General features: G+C 37.1%; 1 protein-coding gene across 6 annotated transcripts in view; it reads left to right on the top strand.

The window, feature by feature from the left end:
- The window catches only part of EBF1 (EBF transcription factor 1), a 395009-nt gene that overhangs the window by 256444 nt on the left and 116749 nt on the right, over nt 1–21816 (top strand). For all 6 annotated transcript variants that reach the window (XM_083352266.1, XM_083352269.1, XM_083352267.1 and 3 more), the window contains exon 7: nt 18692–18773. In XM_083352266.1, the coding sequence (XP_083208392.1) occupies nt 18692–18773 (82 nt within the window). The remainder of the gene's footprint in view (nt 1–18691; nt 18774–21816) is intronic.

The raw sequence follows: 21816 nt of genomic DNA on the forward strand, positions 1-21816 counted from the left end.
GGCAAAGATAGTTCATTCGTAATGAAGATTGAACTGAAATGGTAGCAGCAATTAGATGTGAATGCTGCCCTTGTTGCATGAAAAGCATCTTAAATTCAAACATGTTGTAATTAAGCAAGTAGCCAACTGAAGACAAACTCAGGATCCAAAAAGATCTTGACAAACTTGAACAATGGGCCCTATCCAACAAAATGAGTTTCAGTATGGAGAAAAGCAAAGTTTTATATGTAGGCAGGAAAAATCAAAGGTACAAGTACAGATTAGGTGAGACTTGGCTTAAAAACAGTGACTGTGAGAGGGACCTTGGAGTCCTAGTGGACGATCACTTGACTATGAGCCAGCAATGTGCAGCAGCAGCCCAAAAAACTAATACGTTGCTGGGTTGTATAAACAGAGGCATAGAATCAAGATCATGCAAAGTATCAGTACCACATTATAAAACCCTAGTAAGAACACACCTGGAATACTGCAGCCAATTTTGGTCACCATACCACAAAAAAGATGTTAAGAGTTTGGAAAAAAATTCAGAAGAGCTGCTAAGATGATTAAAGGCCTCAAGTCTAAAACATTTGAAAAACGGCTGTGGGACTTGAGTTTAGCTAGTCTAAAGAAAAGAAGAAATAGGGGTGACATGATAGCAGTATTCCAGTATTTGAGGGGCTGCCACCAAGAAGAGGGGGTCACATTATCCACCAAAGCACCAGAGGGCAGGACAAGAAACAATGGTTGGAAACTGATCAAAGATAGGAGCAACCTGGTATTAAGGAAGAACTTCCTGACAGTTGAGGACAATCAACCAGTGGAACACCTTGCCTCCAGAAATTGTGGGTGTTCCATCATTGGAGATTTTTAAGAAGAAGCTAGACAGTCACTTGTCTGAGATGGCATAGGTCACCTTTTAGAGACCGAGTACCCAAACTGCAACCCAAAACCCACTTATGTATTGTTGGGTGCTGGGTGGCCGTGACCCATTGGGTGGCATGGCCCATTGGGTGGGCGTGGCTGCGGTGGTAACAGTAGACTGGGTGGGGCTAAAAAGTTCAATCAATCAATTCCAACTTTGCAAGAGCTTTTTTTTTACCGCAACAAGTTGAAATTGATCGATTGAACCTTTTTTTTTTTGCACACGGCAGAGTGAAAAGATTTTATAAAACCCAGCTGAAGGCCTAGGACTGGGGCAACAGTGTGCATGCCCACAGAGAGGGCTCTGCATGCCACCTGCGGCACGCATGCCATAGGTTCACCACCACAGGTATAGGTCCTCCTGCTTGAGCAGGGGGCTGGACTAGAAGACCTCCAAGGTTCCTTCCAGCTCTATTCTATTCAAGTATTTATTTATTTGATCAACAATCAGCAAATTTAAAAGAACAATAACAGAGTGACCCAAATTACTACAGCATATTCTAAATGGCAAGTCACATAATGAATGATAATATATCCACAACTCTACTACTGTATTAATACATTAACTCTTCAAGTAATGATAAAGTTAAAAATAAAACAAAATTATAATAGTGTAAATGTCAGCAAGAAACTTATTGATTAATAATAACTATCCAAAAATCATATTAGGGATAATCCAAAAAGTAATATTAGGAGTAAAACAGCTATAGTAGCTGGTAAGGTAAAATTGTGAACAGCAAATAAGGAAAAGAAATATGAGTTGAGTATTTCATTGTTCATAATGTAATGACATTTTCAAATGTTCTTCTATTTGATCCAAATTTTTCTCTCTATATATATTTTTCATCCAGTTGTGCCTTTGAATCTGATTATAATATGCAACTGTGTTTCCAGTTGTAGTGACAAGACTCACTTCCTGAGGTTATGTTCAATTTATATTGTTGTAGATTTAACCACCTGTATTTGGGGGAAGAATGCCCCAAGTTTAAGATATAATAAATAGTGCTCATCCTAGACCAAATGCCATCAATTGGTACCCTAAGCAGACTATGTAATTGATACTATCGTCATCATCATCTTTGATTTTCTTAATCAAAATTTGGTGCCATACTTAACTTGTCACTCCAGGCAACCACCTAATTCCCTACATGGATGAGCAAATTAGTAGCTCTAGTTTGTTCTCCTAACAGTAAAAAATGTAGTACAATACATCTTTGTGATTAAATACTGATCACTTGAGGAAAAATGTCCAATTTTCACTCTTTTTTTATTCCTGAAACTCATTATTTTCCTTTACTTTGTGTTTTGTAGTTTATCACAGGAAAATCAAAATGTACCTGAAGATAATGAAGAATTATAATTTAAGCATCCTTGCATCTCAATTTCCAGAGGAAAAGCCAAGTTACTCTGTTGCCACAAAACTAAATAAATAAATCAAAATCTTCCAGCATTTTAAAGAGTAACACATTTATGTATAAATATATTATAAATAAATATACATGTAAAATAAATATAAATATTTATTTATTAACATATTTAATATTATAAATAAAAATCTTCCAGTATCTTAAGGGCTAATATATTTATGTATAACTTTCTGTAGATTAAAGCTCCATGCAATTGATTTAGTCCACAAAATCTTATAATAGATGAGCTGATCTTTGAGGCTTCAGGGGACTTTACACTGGCTTTATTCCATATAAGTCAACAATACTGATATGCTACTATGCCAAGAACACAAAAATCATGGGAACTTCTTAACTCCCCAACCAGACATTCCCTCCCTTCCTGACATGATTTTGTTCAGTCGCTGTATCTGTCTGTTCAGATATATTTTGGTGTCTGAGCATATCACAGTGCACTGTTTAAAATGGTGTAGAAATGTTAAATCTCTGAAGGTCCCCATGCAGATAGAAATGAAAGGACGTAGCTATATTACAGACAACACTTCCTGTGGTCTTTGTGGATATTTGCATTCCATCCACAAGAAATGAGGATATAGTATATTGAAAGTTCAAAATATTCAAGAGATTTAAGTGATGTTTATTTCTTCAGCTATTAAACTAGTGATTTGCAGAAAACTGTTGAGACAAAGTGCTGGGCAGTGCCCTGTGAATCGTTAACAAATGGTACATTTTCACTTCTTGGACTAATGAAACTACTTTATGGGAACTAAAACTCATGTCCTCCTGGAGGCCTTTCTAGCATGCACTGGTTCATGAACACTTTCAATGCTTAATAAAATGGCAAAATACACACACACACACTATATATATATATATATATATATATATATATATATATATATATATATATATATATATATATATATATATATATATATATATATATATATGTGTGTGTGTGTGTGTGTGTGTGTGTGTGTGTGTGTGTGTGTGTGTGTGTTTGTAAATTACTAACAAAGAATATATATATAGGGACGCGGTGGCTCAGTGGGTTAGGACGCTGAGCTTGTCGATCAGAAGGTCGGCAGTTTGGCGGGTCGAATCCCGAGTGCCGCGTAATAGAGTGAGCGCCTGTTACTCGTCCCAGCTTCTGCCAACCTAGCAGTTCGAAAGCACGTAAAAATGCAAGTAGAAAAATAGGGACCACTACGGTGGGAAGGTAACAGTGTTCCGTGCGCTGGCTCTTCGGCTTTGAAATGGAGATGAGCACCGGCCCCTAGAGTCGGAAACAACTAGCACACATGTGCGGGGGAACCTTTACCTTTATATATATATATATATATATAGTCATCTTAAAATCTAGCAATTAGATTTACAATTGTCGAACATATAGTCTCTTAGATGCTAAAAGACAGAGGAAAAGGAATGTACAGTATTATTTCATGAACTTTTTAATCAAGGCCTGAACAGAGGTTGAGGATATAAATGCAGTTTATTTCAGCACTACAAATTGTTGGAAGGACCCACCTAATCACTGAAGCAGAAATTACCCTTGCCCAGAGGCAGCTTTCAACTTTTCTTAGCCTGATTTCAACAAAGTTTCCAAGCTGTTTTTCTACAGGCTTTAGTGTGCACAGTGCACTGGAGCAGAGCACATCAATTTTTAATCCTACAACAGCTTCTCTGTAAAAAAAAATACTCTATTCCTTTCTTTCATGAGTTACAAAACTTCAGCTCTTTCCTGAAATATTTGCCAACGTTATATTATCAATCTTCTCAGCATGCCAAATTCAAATGAGAAAAAAACAGGCCACACAATTTGTTGATACTGGACCCAAATCCAGAATATTACAAAGGAGAGACAGGGACAATTTGATAGTGGAGGTTACATTTTGTTTCCCCTAATTTAACCTTAATAATCGATGTGTTGCTTTTTACCATGATTTTCCTATCACGATGTAATGATGGTCAGTGGACAGTATTTTATTTATTTATTTTATTTATTTAGATTTATATACCGCCCTTTCCTGAAGGACTCAGGGCGGTTTACAGGGCATTTAAAAGAAAATCAATACAAACGTTAAAACAAATTAAAAAGATTAAATAAAACCCTGAGAAAAATAAAAAAACCCAGTTAAAATTAAAATTAAAAAATTCTCAGCCTGGGCCAGAGAGCTCGAAGAGCCAGGTCTTCAGGTCCCGGCGGAATGAACGGAGGTCGGGGGCAGTCCTAAGCTCCGCAGGCAGCTGGTTCCACAGGGCAGGCGCACCCACTGAGAAGGCCCTACCCCTGGGTGTTACCCGCCGGCAATCTTTAACCGGCGGCACCCTGAGAAGACCCTCAGGGTTAATATGATATTTCCTATTTGCAATATTTATGTGTTTAGTTAGGAACTGCCTTAAGCAGGAGCTGATTGTAAAAAGCACATACAGCTGCAATAGGAAGGGAAGGGGAAGAAACAAAACACATTAATGCCACTTGAAGCTTACTGGATCAAATCCAGCATTATTATTTTTATTATTGCTTTCTGAGCTCTCAGGATTAGGGCAAGAGAATCCATAAATAATATTTCCATACAAAATGGCATAATTTCCCACAAGATCAAAATAATTTGACCTAATGCACCTGTTGACCAATGGGAAATAAGCCAGTAGACCATCAAGCTCAAAAACTGAAGGGAGCTGTTTTGATAAGTCAAAGGGAGTACCTGCACGTAGAGTGACCTAGACATAGATTCATTTCAAAGAATGAACCCCAAAACCAGATGTTTCTACAGTGAGGGACTCAATAATGCCATGGAAAAACAAGAAGATTAGTTTTTTCCGTCACACTCCTGTGCAGTTAAAACAGTGAAGACCTGGTCCACTGGATCATTTTCAAGCTGTGTAGGTACTGCTCTTTAGGAAACAAGGAGTTATTGCTTTAGCAGACATGGTGTCAGGCCTCTCTAGAATTAGAGTATTTTATTATCACATCAGAACAAGGAAAAGTCACATAATTAGCAGGATTTATCCTCATTTATTCAGTAAAAGCACTAATATTCAATTAATCTGCCCGTGTTTAATTACTTTTCCTTACAGTATTTTTTTTTCTTTACCTGTTCCCTTTAAATACCAGAGTACAGAAATGTGTGAGGTCTACTTTTTAATTTCACTTATAATGCTATATGGTATTCATCCAAATAATCATAATATGGCACAGGGTCTGCTATACTTTGCAAGCTGCCACCAAGTTAGCAGCCTCACCAGTCTTATACTTTTGCAAGAACCTCTGTTAAGTGATGACATATAGCAGAATTACTGTTAATTGTAATACGACACTAACGTCTAAGTGCCTGTTATCTCTGGATGTACTCTTACCACAGCATGAGTGGCTAAATCATCAGGAGCACTTCAGGTGGAATTTACACATGGAGTTGAATAAATTGGCAATATAACAAAACTGTCCTGAAGATGATGATGATAGATAGATAGATAGATAGATAGATAGATAGATAGATAGATAGATAGACAGACAGACAGACAGACAGACAGACAGACATAGATATATGCATCTTTATGAATGTGTGTGTATACGTATATATATATGTATTTTTTTATTGCTAACAAAGAATTAAAGGGAGACTGCCTAAAATACTTAACAAATACTTAACATGTGTGTGTGTGTGTGTGTGTGTGTGTGTGTGTGTGTGTTTTCTGAGGTTTTCACGGGTGTTTGTATGAAGATCTTTGGTCATTCGGGTTTTTCCCCATGTAAAATTAGAGGTATCAGGGCAACATCATCCTCAGGCTGGTAACTTCAGCTTTGTTCTTCTGGGAGAAGTGTGTGATGGTGGCTGTTTTTTCTTTTTTAAACTGCCAGAGGGGGTGTGTTCTGTGGGTGGAGGCTTGGCTGTGTTCTGATGGGGTGGAGGTGTGCTCTGATTGGGTGGGGGTTTAGCTGTGTTCTGATTGGGTGGGAGTGTGTTTTGAATGGGGGCTGTGTTCTGATTGGGTGGAGATGTGTTTTGAGTGGATGGGCTGGTCTCAGCTGCCAGCCTTAGACCTGAACTGGTGAGTTGTGCTGCTTTTGTTAGGCTCCGTGTTTGTGATGGTGCCATGTTTTTATAGTGGGTGTCAGTTTGCTTATTGTGTGGTTTGGAGGGGTTTAAAGTGGCTAATGTTTCAGCTGTAGTTAGGTTTCTGTTTTGTGGTTGTGTGTCGTTATCGTTGTGGGTTTGGATTTGCTTTTTGAATGGTTGTGTGGTGGTGATGTCATGTGATGTTATCATGAGTTTGGGTCTGGTATCATTCTTGGTAGTTGGGACTCATCTGTCAATCAAGGTGGGTTTCCAAATGGTAGATGAGAGGTATCATCTCATTTATTCTTCTGTTGGTCTGTCCGATGTATGTGGTGGGGCAGGTGGTGCATGGGATTTCATATACTCCTTGGTTTTCTAACTCAATTACGTCTTTGGGGTTTCTTAGGATGGTGGATATTTTTCTGTCTGTGCAGAATGCTGTTTTGATGTTGTGTTTGTGGAGGATCTTGCTGATTCTGTCTGTGATCCCTTTTAAGTATGGGAGGAGGGCTTTGCCATTTTCTTGTTGTGTGTCTTGGATTTTTGTGGGTGTCTCTCTTTGGATTAAGTTGGTAATCATGTTTCTTTGGAATCCGTTGGCTGTTAGTACGTTAGTGAGAGTGTGTAGTTCGGTTTTTAGGTGTTGTTCGTCAGCTAGTTGTTTTGTTCTGGAGATGAGTGTCTTGGCTACGGAGTTGATCTGTGCTGGGTGGTGGTGTGAGAGTGCATTCAGGTAGCGGTTTGTGAGTGTTTTCTTATGGTAGATAGTGTGTCCTAGGGAGCCGTTGGATTTCTTGTAGACTAAGATATCAAAGAAGGGAAGTTGATTGTTAGCTTCTGTTTCCATGGTGAACTGTATTTTGGGGTGTAGGCTGTTGAGGTGTGTGAGGAAGTCATCCAGTTTTTCTTTGCCGTGTGGCCAGATTACGAAGGTGTCATCTACGTATCTGAGCCAGAGTTTGGGTTTGTGGTTGGATTTTTTTTAGAGTGAGGGTTTCAAAGTGTTCCATGTAGAGGTTTGCAATGACAGGTGAAAGGGGTGATCCCATGGGTGCTCCTTCCATTTGTTTGTATCTTTGTCCATTGTAGATGAAGTATGTGTTTGATAGGCAGTGGTTGGTCAGATCTAGGATGTGTTTTGGGGGGTTGTATTTATTTAGGATAGCTAACATACACACTTCTCTATCTATCTATCCATCCATCCATCCATCCATCTATGATGGGTCTCTGCTAACATCCTGGATGTAATGTTTAGGGAATAAGCCAAGTTTTAAAAGCTTCAAAAAGGCTAAGAGTGTCAGGGTCACAGTTACGTTTTATAACATCCCTGTACTTTAAAATCTTAAACTATAATTTCTCTGGTGAAATAAAGTGTTCACATTAATTTACCTTTCCTCCTGTGTTCCTGGAATAGGACATTTAAAATAATCTTTACTACCTTAAAAATAAAGAAATAAATAATTCTAAGAACAAGCCAAATTAAGTAAATAAATAAAAACTGTTGTTTGTGAAAAATTATTTTAGATGCAATTGCAATGTTTTCAGAAAAGGGATTCACACATAACTCTTTATATGTCCAGACTTAGGGCTTATACTCCATTTCCACTAACCAGAAGATATTGGATTGACTCTACTGAAAAGACATAACTTCATAGTTCAGGATTTGTCTCCTCCCCAACCACAGAGCACAGGCAGTTTAAATGTATCCTTAATTGTTTCAGTTTTAAGTAGAGTTTTCTGTCTTCTCTTGACACAACTCTTAGTGTATGAAGGCACTATGAAATCTCATTTGCAATCTTGGTGAAGATGCAATCCAGGCTCTTGCATATGCTAATTTCTTAGTCTGCTACAGGCATGTTCCTCCATATATACAGTACAATTAACAACCTCAACCAAAAAGCCAAAATTTTCAAGGAATCTCTTTTAAGTACTTTTTTGAAAGTAAAAAGAAATTAGGTTATAGAAATGTTAGCCCATGGTGTCTTTATTCTACTACATCCTCTTGCTAACCATCTGCTGATGCATTAGAGAGGGACCGTTGTGATAAAAGAAGAATGTACAGATATTCATCAATTAGCAATATTTTGCAAACTGCCATTATCTTCCCAAGGGTCTGAGAAGTCCATTATATATATTCAGAGTCCAGTTGAGCATCTGGGCAAAATGTTTCCTGGGTTCTCTGCTTATTGCATAAATAAGATAAGATGTTGTACTACTTAACCTTTTTCATTGTGTGGGTTTATTTTTGGTTTGGTCTTAAGAGGAAACCTACTTCCATGGAGTCAAACATTGCTTCAGACTAACAATGTGTTCCTCAGGAGGAGGTAATATGATAACAAAAATACATTCCTTTTTTTGAAATCACAGTTGAATATGAGATCATAGGAGTTACATACAGAAAATTTCATTGCCAAAAGAGAGCACTAGTTATTTTTTTAATCATAAAATTAAAAGAGTTAATTGGACAAGCAAATCAAGAATGAGCCAAAACTAGAATCCTTTTCCACTGGTTTAATGGTAGGCAAATCAAGAAAAGTGTGATTTCATCCTTTTTATCAACCTGGTTACTCATTCCTGATTAATTCCAAAGAAGAATTAGGACAGTTTCCTTGTTTGAATATATAAGAATCTTAACACTAAAGCTAAGCATGGGGATGAGGTGAAGTGCACAACTTATCCTCTAATTGCCCAGAATTTGTAGAGAATTAAATCAGAATAATAAATCAGAAATTAGTAAATATGAATGGAATCACACTATGAGAAAAATATTAATTGCTTCGGCTAATTGTTTCTGGTAAAAACAGTGAGCATTTTGTAGATAGAGAGATGCTTGATTTTTCCCCCTTCGTAATTATTTTCTTGTTAGATGAAGGAGACATGCTTATGGTAGTTCTGAGTACAAGGGAAACCTGATCCATTTCTTTGCATTGGTATTCATGCACAACCTGTTGCTGATATGTTTGTATATCAAGTCATTAATGGCTCTTTTATAAATAAGAATTGATATTTCTAGATATAGTAGTCCATGGACAATATCTACATTATAGGGACGCACTGAAAAGTGCTGTATTATCTTGGATTTCAATTTTTCAGTATGTTCAAATCTCAGCAGCAGTCATCTGTGAACTGGCATTTTTCCAACTTACATTAACCAATGATCAGTGAACAAAGAGCAAGTGAATAGACATAAAGTTGCACTGAATGATTTTACTCCTGACAGCTCAGCACTATTCATGGTAGCTAAGAATTCATGAAAGTGGCTTAACTTTCTCAGTGAAAAACACCATAATGGGAAAAAAATATATGATTTATTTATATGAAAAGTTTGGGGTCCAACGTTCCACTGATATCCATGACTTCTATAAATGAAGAGTTCTAGTAGTAACTAAAAATAAATATTTAATATCCAAATAAGTAATGGAAGTAAATATAAATGGTAGTATCAGTCCTACCATAGCAGCAGGAGAATTTGTTGTTGTTAGTTGCGAAGTTGTGTCCGACCCATCGCGACCCTATGGACAACGTTCCTCCAGGCCTTCCTGTCCTCTACCATCTTCTGGAGTCCATCTAAGCTCACGCCTACTGCTTCAATGACTCCATCCAGCCACCTCATTCTCTGTCGTCCCCTTCTTCTATTTCCCTCAATCTTTCCCAGCATTAGGCTCTTCTCCAGTGAGTCTTTCCTTCTCATTAGGTGGCCAAAGTATTTGAGTTTTAGCTTCAGGATCTGGCCTTCTAAAGAGCAGTCAGGGTTGATCTCCTCTAGGACTCACCGGTTTGATCGCCTTGCAGTCCAAGGGACTCGCAGGAGTCTTCTCCAGCACCATAGTTCAAAGGCCTCAATTCTTTGGCGCTCAGCCTTTCTTATGGTCCAACTTTCACTGCCATACATTGCAACTGGGAAGACCATAGCCTTGACTATATGCACTTTTGTTGACAGGGTGATGTCTCTGCTTTTCAGTGTGCTGTCTAGATTTGCTATGTCTTTCCTCCCCAGGAGCAAGCATCTTTTAATTTCTTGGCTACAGTCCCCGTCTACGGTGATCTTGGAGCCCAGGAAAATATATAGGTATATTGCAAGCTAAAGCTCTCTACAAGAATCCGAACTACTAACAGTCAAAGCAAATTGGTGGGAGATAAGAGCCAATGAAATTCAAGATGGGCTGGATTTAGATCTCATTTGGGCTCAGCCTGGTCATCTCCTACATGTTTCTCCTTTATTTGGAGGTGTACAACGTATATATATATATACACACACACATACACACACACACACACACAAACATACATACATATACCACGAAGCCTCCTCCCAGAAGGTAACAAGTAAAACAGGTCATGAAGAGAATGTGTGGCGTCCTAGACAATCTTGTGGAACTATCTTTTCCAATCTATTAGATTGGATAAGAATAATAATTTATGAAAAAATGCGTAGTGGAAGAGAGAAGAATGAGATGAGGAAAGCTTAGAATTAGAAGCTAGAAAAGAGTAGATATTTTAAAGATACTCTTCAGATACATCACATAAGCTCAAGCCACAAATATCTTCTCAGTCCCCAAGAAGGGCAAAAAAAAAAGCCCTGCTAAATATTTTCAAATATATCCTGATACTCCTTTTCATCAAAGACATTTTTTCACTAGTTGCTATGGTCAAAGGGTCATGGGACCATTGATCTATATTTAGTCCTACCCAGGTCACTGATTTTGGCAAGAACACTCAATTAATAACCAGCACAACTCTTTGGAATTTATAACCTAAAAGTATTTTAGTGGTGTTTAGGATTTGCTTATACTTATCTTTCAATTAAAGACAAAACTCTTACACATAGTGCAAGTCTCCATCTGCAAATAAAATAAAATGAATATTTTATTTCTGACAACTATTCCAATTAAATATTGGTATATGATTGCAATGTCACAGTGTTGCTTTCTATATGCCAGTTCTAAATTATCTCATTTTGAGTTGTATAGGAATTATTTTCATATATGTGAGCGTGGATTTACGTATATCCTTAATATTCTATTCTGAGACATGTGCTCAAGGTAATTATTTGTAGCAAAGTGACTTATTTAAAGTTCTGGAAATCACAACCTGTGTTTGACTTGAAATTGCTGTATTCTGAAAGTTCAGTAAGATGATATTTCACAAAAGAAATAAGTTGGATAACGTTTTATCAGATGTTTTAAAATTTGGGAGAGTTTACTAAAGATTTCATTTCCCATTTTGCAATGATCAGAATCTGAAGAAAGATTATTAACTTTGTTTTAGCCCATAATACATTCCCAAGCATCAATCCATAAGACTTTTTTTAAATCACACCCCTGCATTTTTTTAAAAAAAACCTGCCCCCAAATTCACTACTAAATTAAAAACGTATTTTCATTTGAAATGATGTAGATTTCTAAAACATATTTTCTGACTTTGCATTTCATTTTTTTTCCTTTTAATTTGGTTTGGATGTGCCAAGAATTACATCAGAACATTCAGGATCCATGAAAGCTAGTAGATAACTAAATTCTGAACTGGGTATTAATCTTCTACTGATACTCCTAAGCACTGCAATTATAATGGCTATTCCCAGACAATTACATACAATAATATCTTTCCATTCATTTTTTGATTCAGCAAAGGCTTCCATAAGCAAAATTTTCCCCAATTTCTGCAGTCCTTTATACCCCTTGAGACTGCTCCAGAGGTTTAGGGGACAGCAAACCATGTAGGAGAAAGGATGGCTTTTCTATCCACTTTTGCTGGATGAAAGGCGGAGAGCAATTAAATGCAACCTGAATGTTTATCCACTTCTGATTAGCTGAGGGGAGAATGTATACCCTACATGTCAAACTCACACCCACACATAAAGAATTCATTTAAAAAAAGGTCCCATTAAAATTATATAATGAGTATAGACTTTCTTTTCTCCTATCTTCATCTTAATGCTCATTCCAAATTTATTCTGGTTCCACCCATGGTTTCATATTTTTTCTTTTTCATTTCTAATAAAGGGTAATAATCTATCTTGAATTCTGATCGTTGCAAAATGGATAACTCCTCAGAGCTTAGGAGACTTCATGGAAAGATCCCTATGGTGTGTGTGTGTGTGTGTGTGTGTGTGTGTGTGTGTTTGTGTGTCTCTCTCTCTCTCTCTCTCTGTGTGTGTGTGTGTGTGTGTTAAAAAGAGAATAGAGTTAGAACTTTATGAAATGAAAGAATACTGGGATTTTATCTGCTTCCTTCACTAGCATAAGTGCATATGCCCCAGATATTTATACAAATCTTCCCTATATTTGCACATGCTGTTTCAAAACATGTGCTTGCCTCTGAGTTAAAATTATTTTTAACTGTTCCATCTATCTCCCTCTACCTCTCCTTCTTGGTAACCTATTCCTTTTGGGAAGGGCAGGCCAAAATGGTCAGCTGCTTGGCTTCTACATTTTGGAAAACTCTGAAGAATCCTCCTGCAAATCTCTGGGGCAAAGCAGCCTTTTCCCCAAAGAACAAGGGCTTCTGAGAGACTTTGCCTCATAAGGGCCTGTCAGAGGCTCTGGGCAGGCATCAGTTGACAGGGACATCTTTGCCTCCTGACAGATGGTCAAGCTTTCCATGTCAGCAGGCAGCAGAGGGATCTCAGGATTTTGCCTGCATTCCACAAGGCAGGGCCAGTTTAGGGCAAAAGGGATCTAATGTCCATGCCCTTCATAGTTGGCAAGCTAAATGATGGACCGTTGACAGGAGAGCCATCAAGTGCTTATCCTCAACATACAAACCTCTGTGCTTCTCCCTTTCCAATTTTTTTTTCTTTGGCAGAATTAATGTCCTATTTGCTTATCTTCCCAAATCCGTTTTGGCACCAGTACAAACCACTGCGTGGTGGCAAGCAGTTGTCTGGACTTTAGATGCCAGGATTCGTGCTGACAGTTCTTTCTACACATTCAGAGTCAGGTCTCTGTCAGCTGGCCAGGAGAGAAAGCTATTTCCCCAGCATAGACAGCCACCCCTATAGTTAATTCATGCCAGTTTACTCTTGAATGCCATATTTTGCTTGATGGGACAGGTAAAACTTACACCTTTAAAAAAATTAGTGCAAACAAAGCCTTTCTAGTCCCTATCCAGCTGGCTACATTGCATGAGTACAGTCATTGTACTTTTTTTTTTTTTAAAAAAAATCAATTCAGAGATGGTTACTTGATTTCTCTTTAACAATGCCAACTATTTCCTGATATTACAATTGTATTAAATGGGTGTAATAGGAAAAAAATGTCCCTTAGCTCAGTGTCCACCCACATGGTAGACATGTTCCTGTTATATTATTCTGGGCAATAAAATGGAAGTGGGTTGCCCCTGCTTCTCCAGCTGGCCTTCGAGAAGCAGGGGAAAACATGACTTCCTTGGAAGGCTTTTGGGGAGTCAGTGTATAACAACTGGTACCATATTCAGTCAATATTAGATTATTATTTTAATATTTAATTTAAATTGAGAGCTACATTTGATCATTCTTTTACTTATTATATTGCTATGTTTCATGTTCTGTGTGTCAGTTACAAGCTACCTAGAGTCCTTTTGGTTTTAGGAGGTAGACAAAACTCATAACAAATAAACAAACAGGATGGAGCTTCTGAGCCATCTTAGAGTTCTGTTTTGTTTTTCATGCCATTTCAGCATATTTAACATCATAAGTAAAAAATGTTGAGATTTCCAAAATGTAACTACAATTTTCCTTGTGCCAATTTAGTATGAGGCTAATTAATGTTAGTATTATTACTAATTACTAATATTAGCAAATTAGTATGAGGTTAATTAATGACAAGAACGTTTCTTTTTCCTGGTGACCTCCTAAATAAATAAAATGTTTTGAGTCAACTAACTAAACTTTTATCAGTTTTTTTTAAAATATTTGACTATATTGTTTGGAAAGACCATTTCTTTTTCCTTGTTATCTTCTTTTCTAAGAAAAAAAAGTCCATCAGGAATTTGGAAAGCAGGAGTCATAAATTTACAAAGAAAATTTCTGGCAACACCCTGAAATCATTTGAAAAGTCATAGAGATGTTCCATATGATGTCTCCATTTGGAGATTTTTTAAAGTATTGTATGTAATGAAAAAGAGGCCTAGAAGTTCTTGTTGAAAGAAGTACTCTCTTGAAATTACAAGATATTTGGTGGAAAATAAAAGATTAATAGATATCAAAAGCATGTTGAAAGAGATGAGCAAACACATTTTGACTTCAGCCTCAGGGCTGCATCCTAAGTCCACTGCTGTTCACCCTGTTGACCCATGACTGTTGTGCTAGGTTTGCCACCAACCATATTGTGAAGTTTGCAGATGATACAACAGTAGTGGGCCTTATTCATGATGACAGTGAGGAAGCTTACCGCAAGGAGGTTGAGGGATTGGTGAACTGTAAGGAAAACAGCCTAGTTTTAAATCCCGGGAAAACCAAAGAGATCATTGTTGATTTCAGAAAAGGCAGGCACAGCCACACTTCTGTGTGCATTAATGATTCACCTGTGGAGATGGTTGCCAGCATCAAATTCCTGGGTGTGCAGCTAACGAGTAGGCTGGCTTGGTTGCTCAACAATGAGAAACTGGTGAAGCGGGCACAGCAGCGCCTGCATTTTCTGCATTGCATAAGAAAAGCACATCTTCCTTCTCCTATCCTTACCACTTTCTACAAGGGGATGATTGAGAGCATCCTGTCATACACCATCACAGTCTGGTTTGGAAGCATCACTGCTTCAGACAGGAAGGCAAAGAGTGGTGAGGAGATCATTGGCAGTTCCTTCCCCTCCATCCAGGACATAGCACAGAAACGTTGCTTGAGCAGTGTCCGTAAGATTATCTGGGACACTACACATCCTCTTCATGACCTGTTTTCCTTGTTACCTTCTGGGAGGAGGCTTCGTGGTATCCCTAGCAGAAAATCCAGATTCAGCCATAGTTTCATTCCATACAGCATTAACCTTGTGAATTCAAAATCTTCCTCCTTCCGTTATATATTCAAGATGGACAGTATTTAATATTTATTTGTTATGTATATACAGGAGGGTTGGTCTGCACATAGGTTGTATATAGTATGGTTAGGTATGTGTCATGTATGTGTTTCACTTTGAGAATGGGCAGCTAAATTTCATTTTTGATGTGCCCACAGTAAAAAAAATGACAATAAAGCTTATCTTATCTTATCTTATCTTATCTTATCTTATCTTATCTTATCTTATCTTATCTTATCTTATCTTATCTTATCTTATCTTATCTTATCTTATCTTACCTTATCTTATACATGATTGTAATTAAACTGATTTAATTGTAATCAGATGTCTTCTTTTTGAATGGGAAAGACCCTTAAATCAATGGTTATCCCACATTTGTACAGAAGATCCTATCTGGGGTGCACACACACACATCTTGATTTGCGCAAGTTGAGCTGCACATGCATGTCCATGTATGCCAGCCTGCCGCTCATGCAAGTCAAACTGCATGCCTATGCGTGCACACCGGCCCACCGCTCGAGTTGCCTTGTTTGGAATAGGCCAAGGGGGCTGGCGACTCCTGCTCTGGAAGATGAATAATATTTATATAAAGGTTTAGATTGGCATGTTTTTTTCTTAAATGAATTAATACTTTTCTTTTGTTGTCTCTATAGAATTACAGTAAGATATAAACAAATGAGAATAGTATAGTTGGTCTATCTTTTTTTTTAATGAGAGCATTTTGAAAGCTGAACACCTATTGTTAACTTCATATTTATTTCAATGGCATTTGTTTCTTGCATTCCTGATGGGTTGTGCCAAAGTAAATTGGCTGTACAGATTTGAATCAACAATTATTCCAAATATGTCATGACCTTTCCTACTTATGCTGAGATTTTTTTTATATAGTTTAACTTATTTCTAAAAAAAATAAAAAAAGTTTGATATATCTCTTTGTTTTACTTTTAAAGGATAATGTCCAAACTGTGAGGCGAATTTTTTTCAGTGTTTGTTTTTCTGGCTTATTAATGCAGAATATTGAGGAAAACACTTTCTGTTGTTTATCTCTTTGGTAAAATATGTCTTCTGTTTCTGAAGAAATATGGGTTATAAAATTATTTCAGTGATTTTTATAGAGTCAAGAACTTAAAAAGTATTGTTCATTTAAGCATTTGTGGTTTCCAAGAACAAAGATAAGTGTAATTTTATTCACATCCTTATTTTATTTTGAAGACCACAGCTAATTTTCTTAAATGTTCATAGTGCAGGTTTGGATAAGAATTTTGATCCAGCTTGATTTAATAGCTGTTTGGAAAAATATTGTTTTATTTTTAAATCATTATTTTTATTGATACATGTGTGTTCACACAGGCACACACACAGCTTTTACCAAGTAATTTAACTTTATGTTTTATACAAAAGTAAAGTTTAAAGAAGTGTCTTTAAACAAAAATTCCAAAATAAACCAGTTGCAATAAAATATAGATTCATATAGCTAACTGCTGCAAATTCTATAATGCTTTTTCAGCTAAGAAGTGAAATGCAATGCGTTTGTTTTTAAATTCATCTTAAAAACAGCCACAGAAGCAGCAAACTAGCTCTCTTTTGGAAGGAACTTCTAAAGTATATGCTCTGTTTCTAACCCAACTCTATTTCATGTTGACCTTCCTGATTAAGCCTGTAAGTCCAAAGTTCAGTTTTTAAAAGCATTTTTGTTTAGGATGTTGAATAAGGTAGTCCATGTCAAAAACAATCTGCTAGCTTCAGCACCTAGAAAGATGTTTATACTGTAAGGTTCAGTGACAATTCTGAGAATACACTCTTTACTGAGACAATGCAAACTGTAGTATGTCTTTTACAGTGTTGGTTGATTGATTAATAGGTTAAAAGTAACACAACTAATTGACTGCAACCTTTAATGTAATGACAGCCCTAATTAAAAGAAAACTTGCCATGTGAGAGCTTCATGAGAGTTGTGTTTTGTTTTTTTCTGCTTTGCTTCAGTGACTTCTACATATTGATTTATTCTTTTTACTGTAAGTCTTATGCTTAGGACATAGATTCCACCATTACATCCAGCCTATAATATGGGACCCACCCATATCTTCCTTACTTAAAAGGGCCATAATATGTGATGAAATTCTTGATCTTGGGTGTCATACTGTACCCAATTCAACATCCCCCTCCATTTCTTGCTTTTGTAATACATGGGATGGGTACTCATTTACCCCAAACTGAAATCCTTCCGGTCAGTTTCATGGGAAAGGCAATTCAGTTACATTCCCTACCTTACTTCTCCTAACAGAAGTTAGAATTTAAGTGCATCCATAAGGTTCTTCTAGCCAATTTAGCTCTGAACCCCAGCATTCCCACATTATCATCCAGATTCAAGAGTTGGGTTGTATTGTTTTCCTGTTTGATACCAGTTTGTCTGAAAGCAGAACAAAGCTGATTTTTGGTTTGTTAGTGCTAAAGGCCTATGAATTTTACAGGCAATTTCTTCTGCTATTGAAGGCGTTCTTGTCCTGCCACTTTAGCATCTTGCTGATGGTTGAGAATGTATTTCTCTTTCCCCTTCAAGCTCTTGTAGCAGCATGCCACCAATGGTTGGAAAAACGGGGAAGAGTAACTGGTTGTAGAAGTGCGCTATTCTTTCATGTTCATAGCTTGCAAGAGAATTTGAAATGCAGAAAAGTAGTTTTGCATGTGGAAAATTTCTTTGCAACAATTTTCCAGAGTTTGAGTTTTGTTTTGTTTTTTTAAAAAAAATTGTTTGCAAATAATAAAAAAAGATGTGAAAATAGTAGGAGGCATAAGCAATTTACTCTATTTTGCATGGAATCCGGGTGAAAGGAATTTTACTGTTCTATGAAAGTTTCTTTGAAAATTTCAGGGACAGGGACATGATTGGATGATATTATTTGGCCCTATCCTATTATCTTATTGGTCAGCTGAAGGTGGATATGAATTGGCTCTTGCTTGTTCCCCATATGTTTTTAGTGTTTAGAAAAAAATGATCACAGATCAGTCTCAAAGTGCTTTATTGGAGTGGGAGAGGGCATTGGTATGGAAGTGAGCCCTTTGTGAAAGTTAGAATTGTTTGGTGGCAATGAAGATGGATTATTTTGTCATATCTAATTATACTTTGAATTGGAAGGAACTTCGCGATATAAAATTGCCTGTTCCAGTAAATTCCAGCAAAGAGATAGCTTGCCTGTTTTCTCCTGTTTCTTTGCCATATGACTCAAGTTCCAAGAATGTGTTTAAAGATGCATATACTGAATAGATTTTTTTAGCAATTAAGCAAAACAAATATCCAGCGAATATGCTAAACAAATTATCTCTTTTCCAACAGGTTCTTCTTGAAATTTTTTCTTAAATGTAACCAGAACTGCTTAAAAAATGCTGGAAATCCTCGAGACATGCGGAGATTTCAGGTAAGTGATGCTTCCTACCTATTTGATGAATCTAATTTTGGCAATGTGAGCTAGGAAAACATTCAGCCTTATTTGTGCATGTTGTGTGCAAATGTTTGCCTAGTTTTTGTGAATTTCATCCTGAGAATTATCAGTGACAGCAAAGGTAGTCTTCACTTACTGACCACTCATTCAGCAACCATTCAAAGTTAGGACAATGCTTAACGAGAAACCTTACAAGTCTTCATAGTTTCAGCCATGACAACAACCCACAATTGCAATTCAGATGCTTGGTGACTGGTTCACAATTGTGACAGTTGCAGCATCCCACAGTCACATGATCAAAGTTGTGATCTTCATGGTCAGCCTCTGACAACAAAGTCAGTGGAGAAGCTGGCAGGAGGTCATAAATGGTGATCAGGTGATGTTGCACTTAATGACTATGCAGAATTAACTTAACAACGGCAATGGGAATTGCTGCACTTGCCATTGTAAGTCGGTGTGGTCTTAGTGACAGAGTTGTCCATCTTAATTATTGTTAGTAAGCTAGAATTACCTGTACAAGCTCAAATAATTTTTGAAACAGCAACATATAAGTTAAACAAGCACAAACACATTTAACACTAGTATGCTCAATTTTGCTGCACTAGGCAATGAGATTGAATCAAATTTATTTCATTGTTTGACTCATGGGCCGCAGGCAATTAGTCTAAAATCCTTCTACCAGTACTTGATCTTCAAGACATAAAAAATAGGCTCTTTGGAAAGCCTTTTCAGGATAGAACAGAGGATATAACTGAGTAGAACAGATACATTGGACAAAGTAAGCAGTTCACACAGGCTTGTAAATGACTTTGACATCCTTGTAAGGAGTCAGATGTATGTGAACCCAGCATTCGTAAGCAGGTAACCTCTACCCACTTGAGTAATCCTGGCTAATTTTCATGTTTTTGCATTTCTTTAATATTACACTATTCCAGCAGAAAAACTCCTGGCTTTCTGTGAAATAATATAATCCAAATCAGCTACACTGGTTAAATCATGGATCCTTTTGGTCTCTGGCCTATTAAGAGACCTTTTTCAAGGAAAAGATCTTATTTATCTTTTTTTTTAAATCTTACCTTCTTTATGCCATTTATTCAGAGGACTGCCTTCATAGTATTGCAAGATAGGTTTAAGCCCTTAATACGAACGGTCACCAAAGCTTACTTTTTCATAGTTGTTTTTTTTTGCTTAAAAGTACTTTGTAATGTTGAGAAGCAGTTTGGTCTAGTGATTAAAGTACCAGGCTAGAAAGCAGAACACCCCTGAGTTCAAGTCCCTCTTTAGCAATGAAGGTCACTGGGTGACCCTGGGCCAGTCACACTCTTGGCCCAATTCATCTTGCAGGGTTTATTTATTTATTATTTATTTTTTATTTTTATTTTAATTCCATTTATATCCCGCCCTTCTCCGAAGACTCAGGGCGGCTTACAAGCTTAGCAGTAGCCTTCATTCTATGTATATGCCTGCTTATTAGGGCTTTCACACAGACACACCCCAAGCGGCATTATTACAAAGTCAGCTTAATTGCCCCTAACAATCTGGGTCCTCATTTTACCTACCTCGGAAGGATGGAAGGCTGAGTCAACCTTGAGCCTGGTGGGACGCGAACCTGCACTAATTGCAGGCAGCTGGTGTTACTTAAGGAGGCATTAGCCCACTGCTCCACCATGGCTCTCCACCAAGGGTTAAATAGGAGGAGGAAGTTGTGTTGCATATGTTCTCCTTGAGTTATTTGTAAAAATAATAAAGGTGGGATATAAACAAATAAAAGCCATGAAATTAAAAACTGTACTTCTCTATAATACAGGATAGAACAATATAAGCTTGTAAGCCACCCTGAGTCTTCGGAGAAGGGCGGGATATAAATGGAATTAAAATAAATAAAAAATAAAATAATCATTAGATTGTGGTCTTATTGGGATATATAAGCATAGTCACCCCTGTTTCCTGATCTGAGCTCAATATAAGACGAACAGTTATATAAATGTTATACATATAACAGTAGTAGAATTGTGGGGTAAGGTTAGGACTGTCTGAAACTCATATTTTTCTTAATCAATAATTAGAATAGAACAGAACAGAATAGAGTTGGAAGGGATCTTGGAAGTCTTCTAGTTCAGCCCCTTGCTCAAGCAAGAGGACCTATACTATCTCAGACAAGTGACTGTCCAGTCTCTTCTTAAAAATCTCCAGTGATGGAGTGCCCATGATTTCTCGAGGCAAGCTGTTCCACTGGTTAATTGTCCTCACTGTCAGGAAGTTTCTCCTTAATTGCAGGTTGCTTCTCTCTTTGATTAGTTTCCAACCATTATTTCTTGTCTTGCCCTCTGGTGCTTTGGTGAATAACATGACCCCCCTCTTCTTGGTGGCAGCCCCTCAAATACTGGAATACTGCTATCATGTCTCCCCTATTTCTTCTTTTCTTTAAACCAGCCAAACCCAAGTCCCGCAGCCATTCTTGATATGTTTTAGTCTCCAGGCCTCTAATCATCTTAGTTGCTCTTCTCTGAATTTTTCCAAGACAGATTTAATTAATAATAATTGATGTTTTTATTTAATAATTTTTATGGGAGAAGATAAATTAAGAAATGATTACTCTATTACCAAGAAGAAACCCCATGGCTTTCTGAGTAAAAATGTGTAGGATTATTCTCTTAGCTATCTATTTCTTATATTCATAGTATCAGATGATAAGGAAGGAAATAATTTGAAAAATTACCAAAGTGTATGTGGGCTTTTGTGTATGTGTGTATATGTTTCTGTGAGTTTTCCTGATAAAGGTGCATATAAATATAGCACATATAATTATGTTTCTATTCCACTTTAAAACCCTAAATGATTTAATGTCCAATTATCTGAGAATGTGCCTTACTTGGTAAAAAAGCTGTATAACTACTGAATTCAGCAGGATGCTCTCTTAAAGATGCTCTAAATTTCAGGGCATTGTTCTTTCTCATAGAGAGAAGGCATGCCAAACTTTCTAAAAAGAAGTTTTCTTGGCAGTTGCTATTGGCTCCCA

Source organism: Vipera ursinii, assembly GCF_947247035.1.
Source record: "Vipera ursinii genome assembly, chromosome: 2".
Taxonomy (NCBI): domain Eukaryota; kingdom Metazoa; phylum Chordata; class Lepidosauria; order Squamata; family Viperidae; genus Vipera; species Vipera ursinii.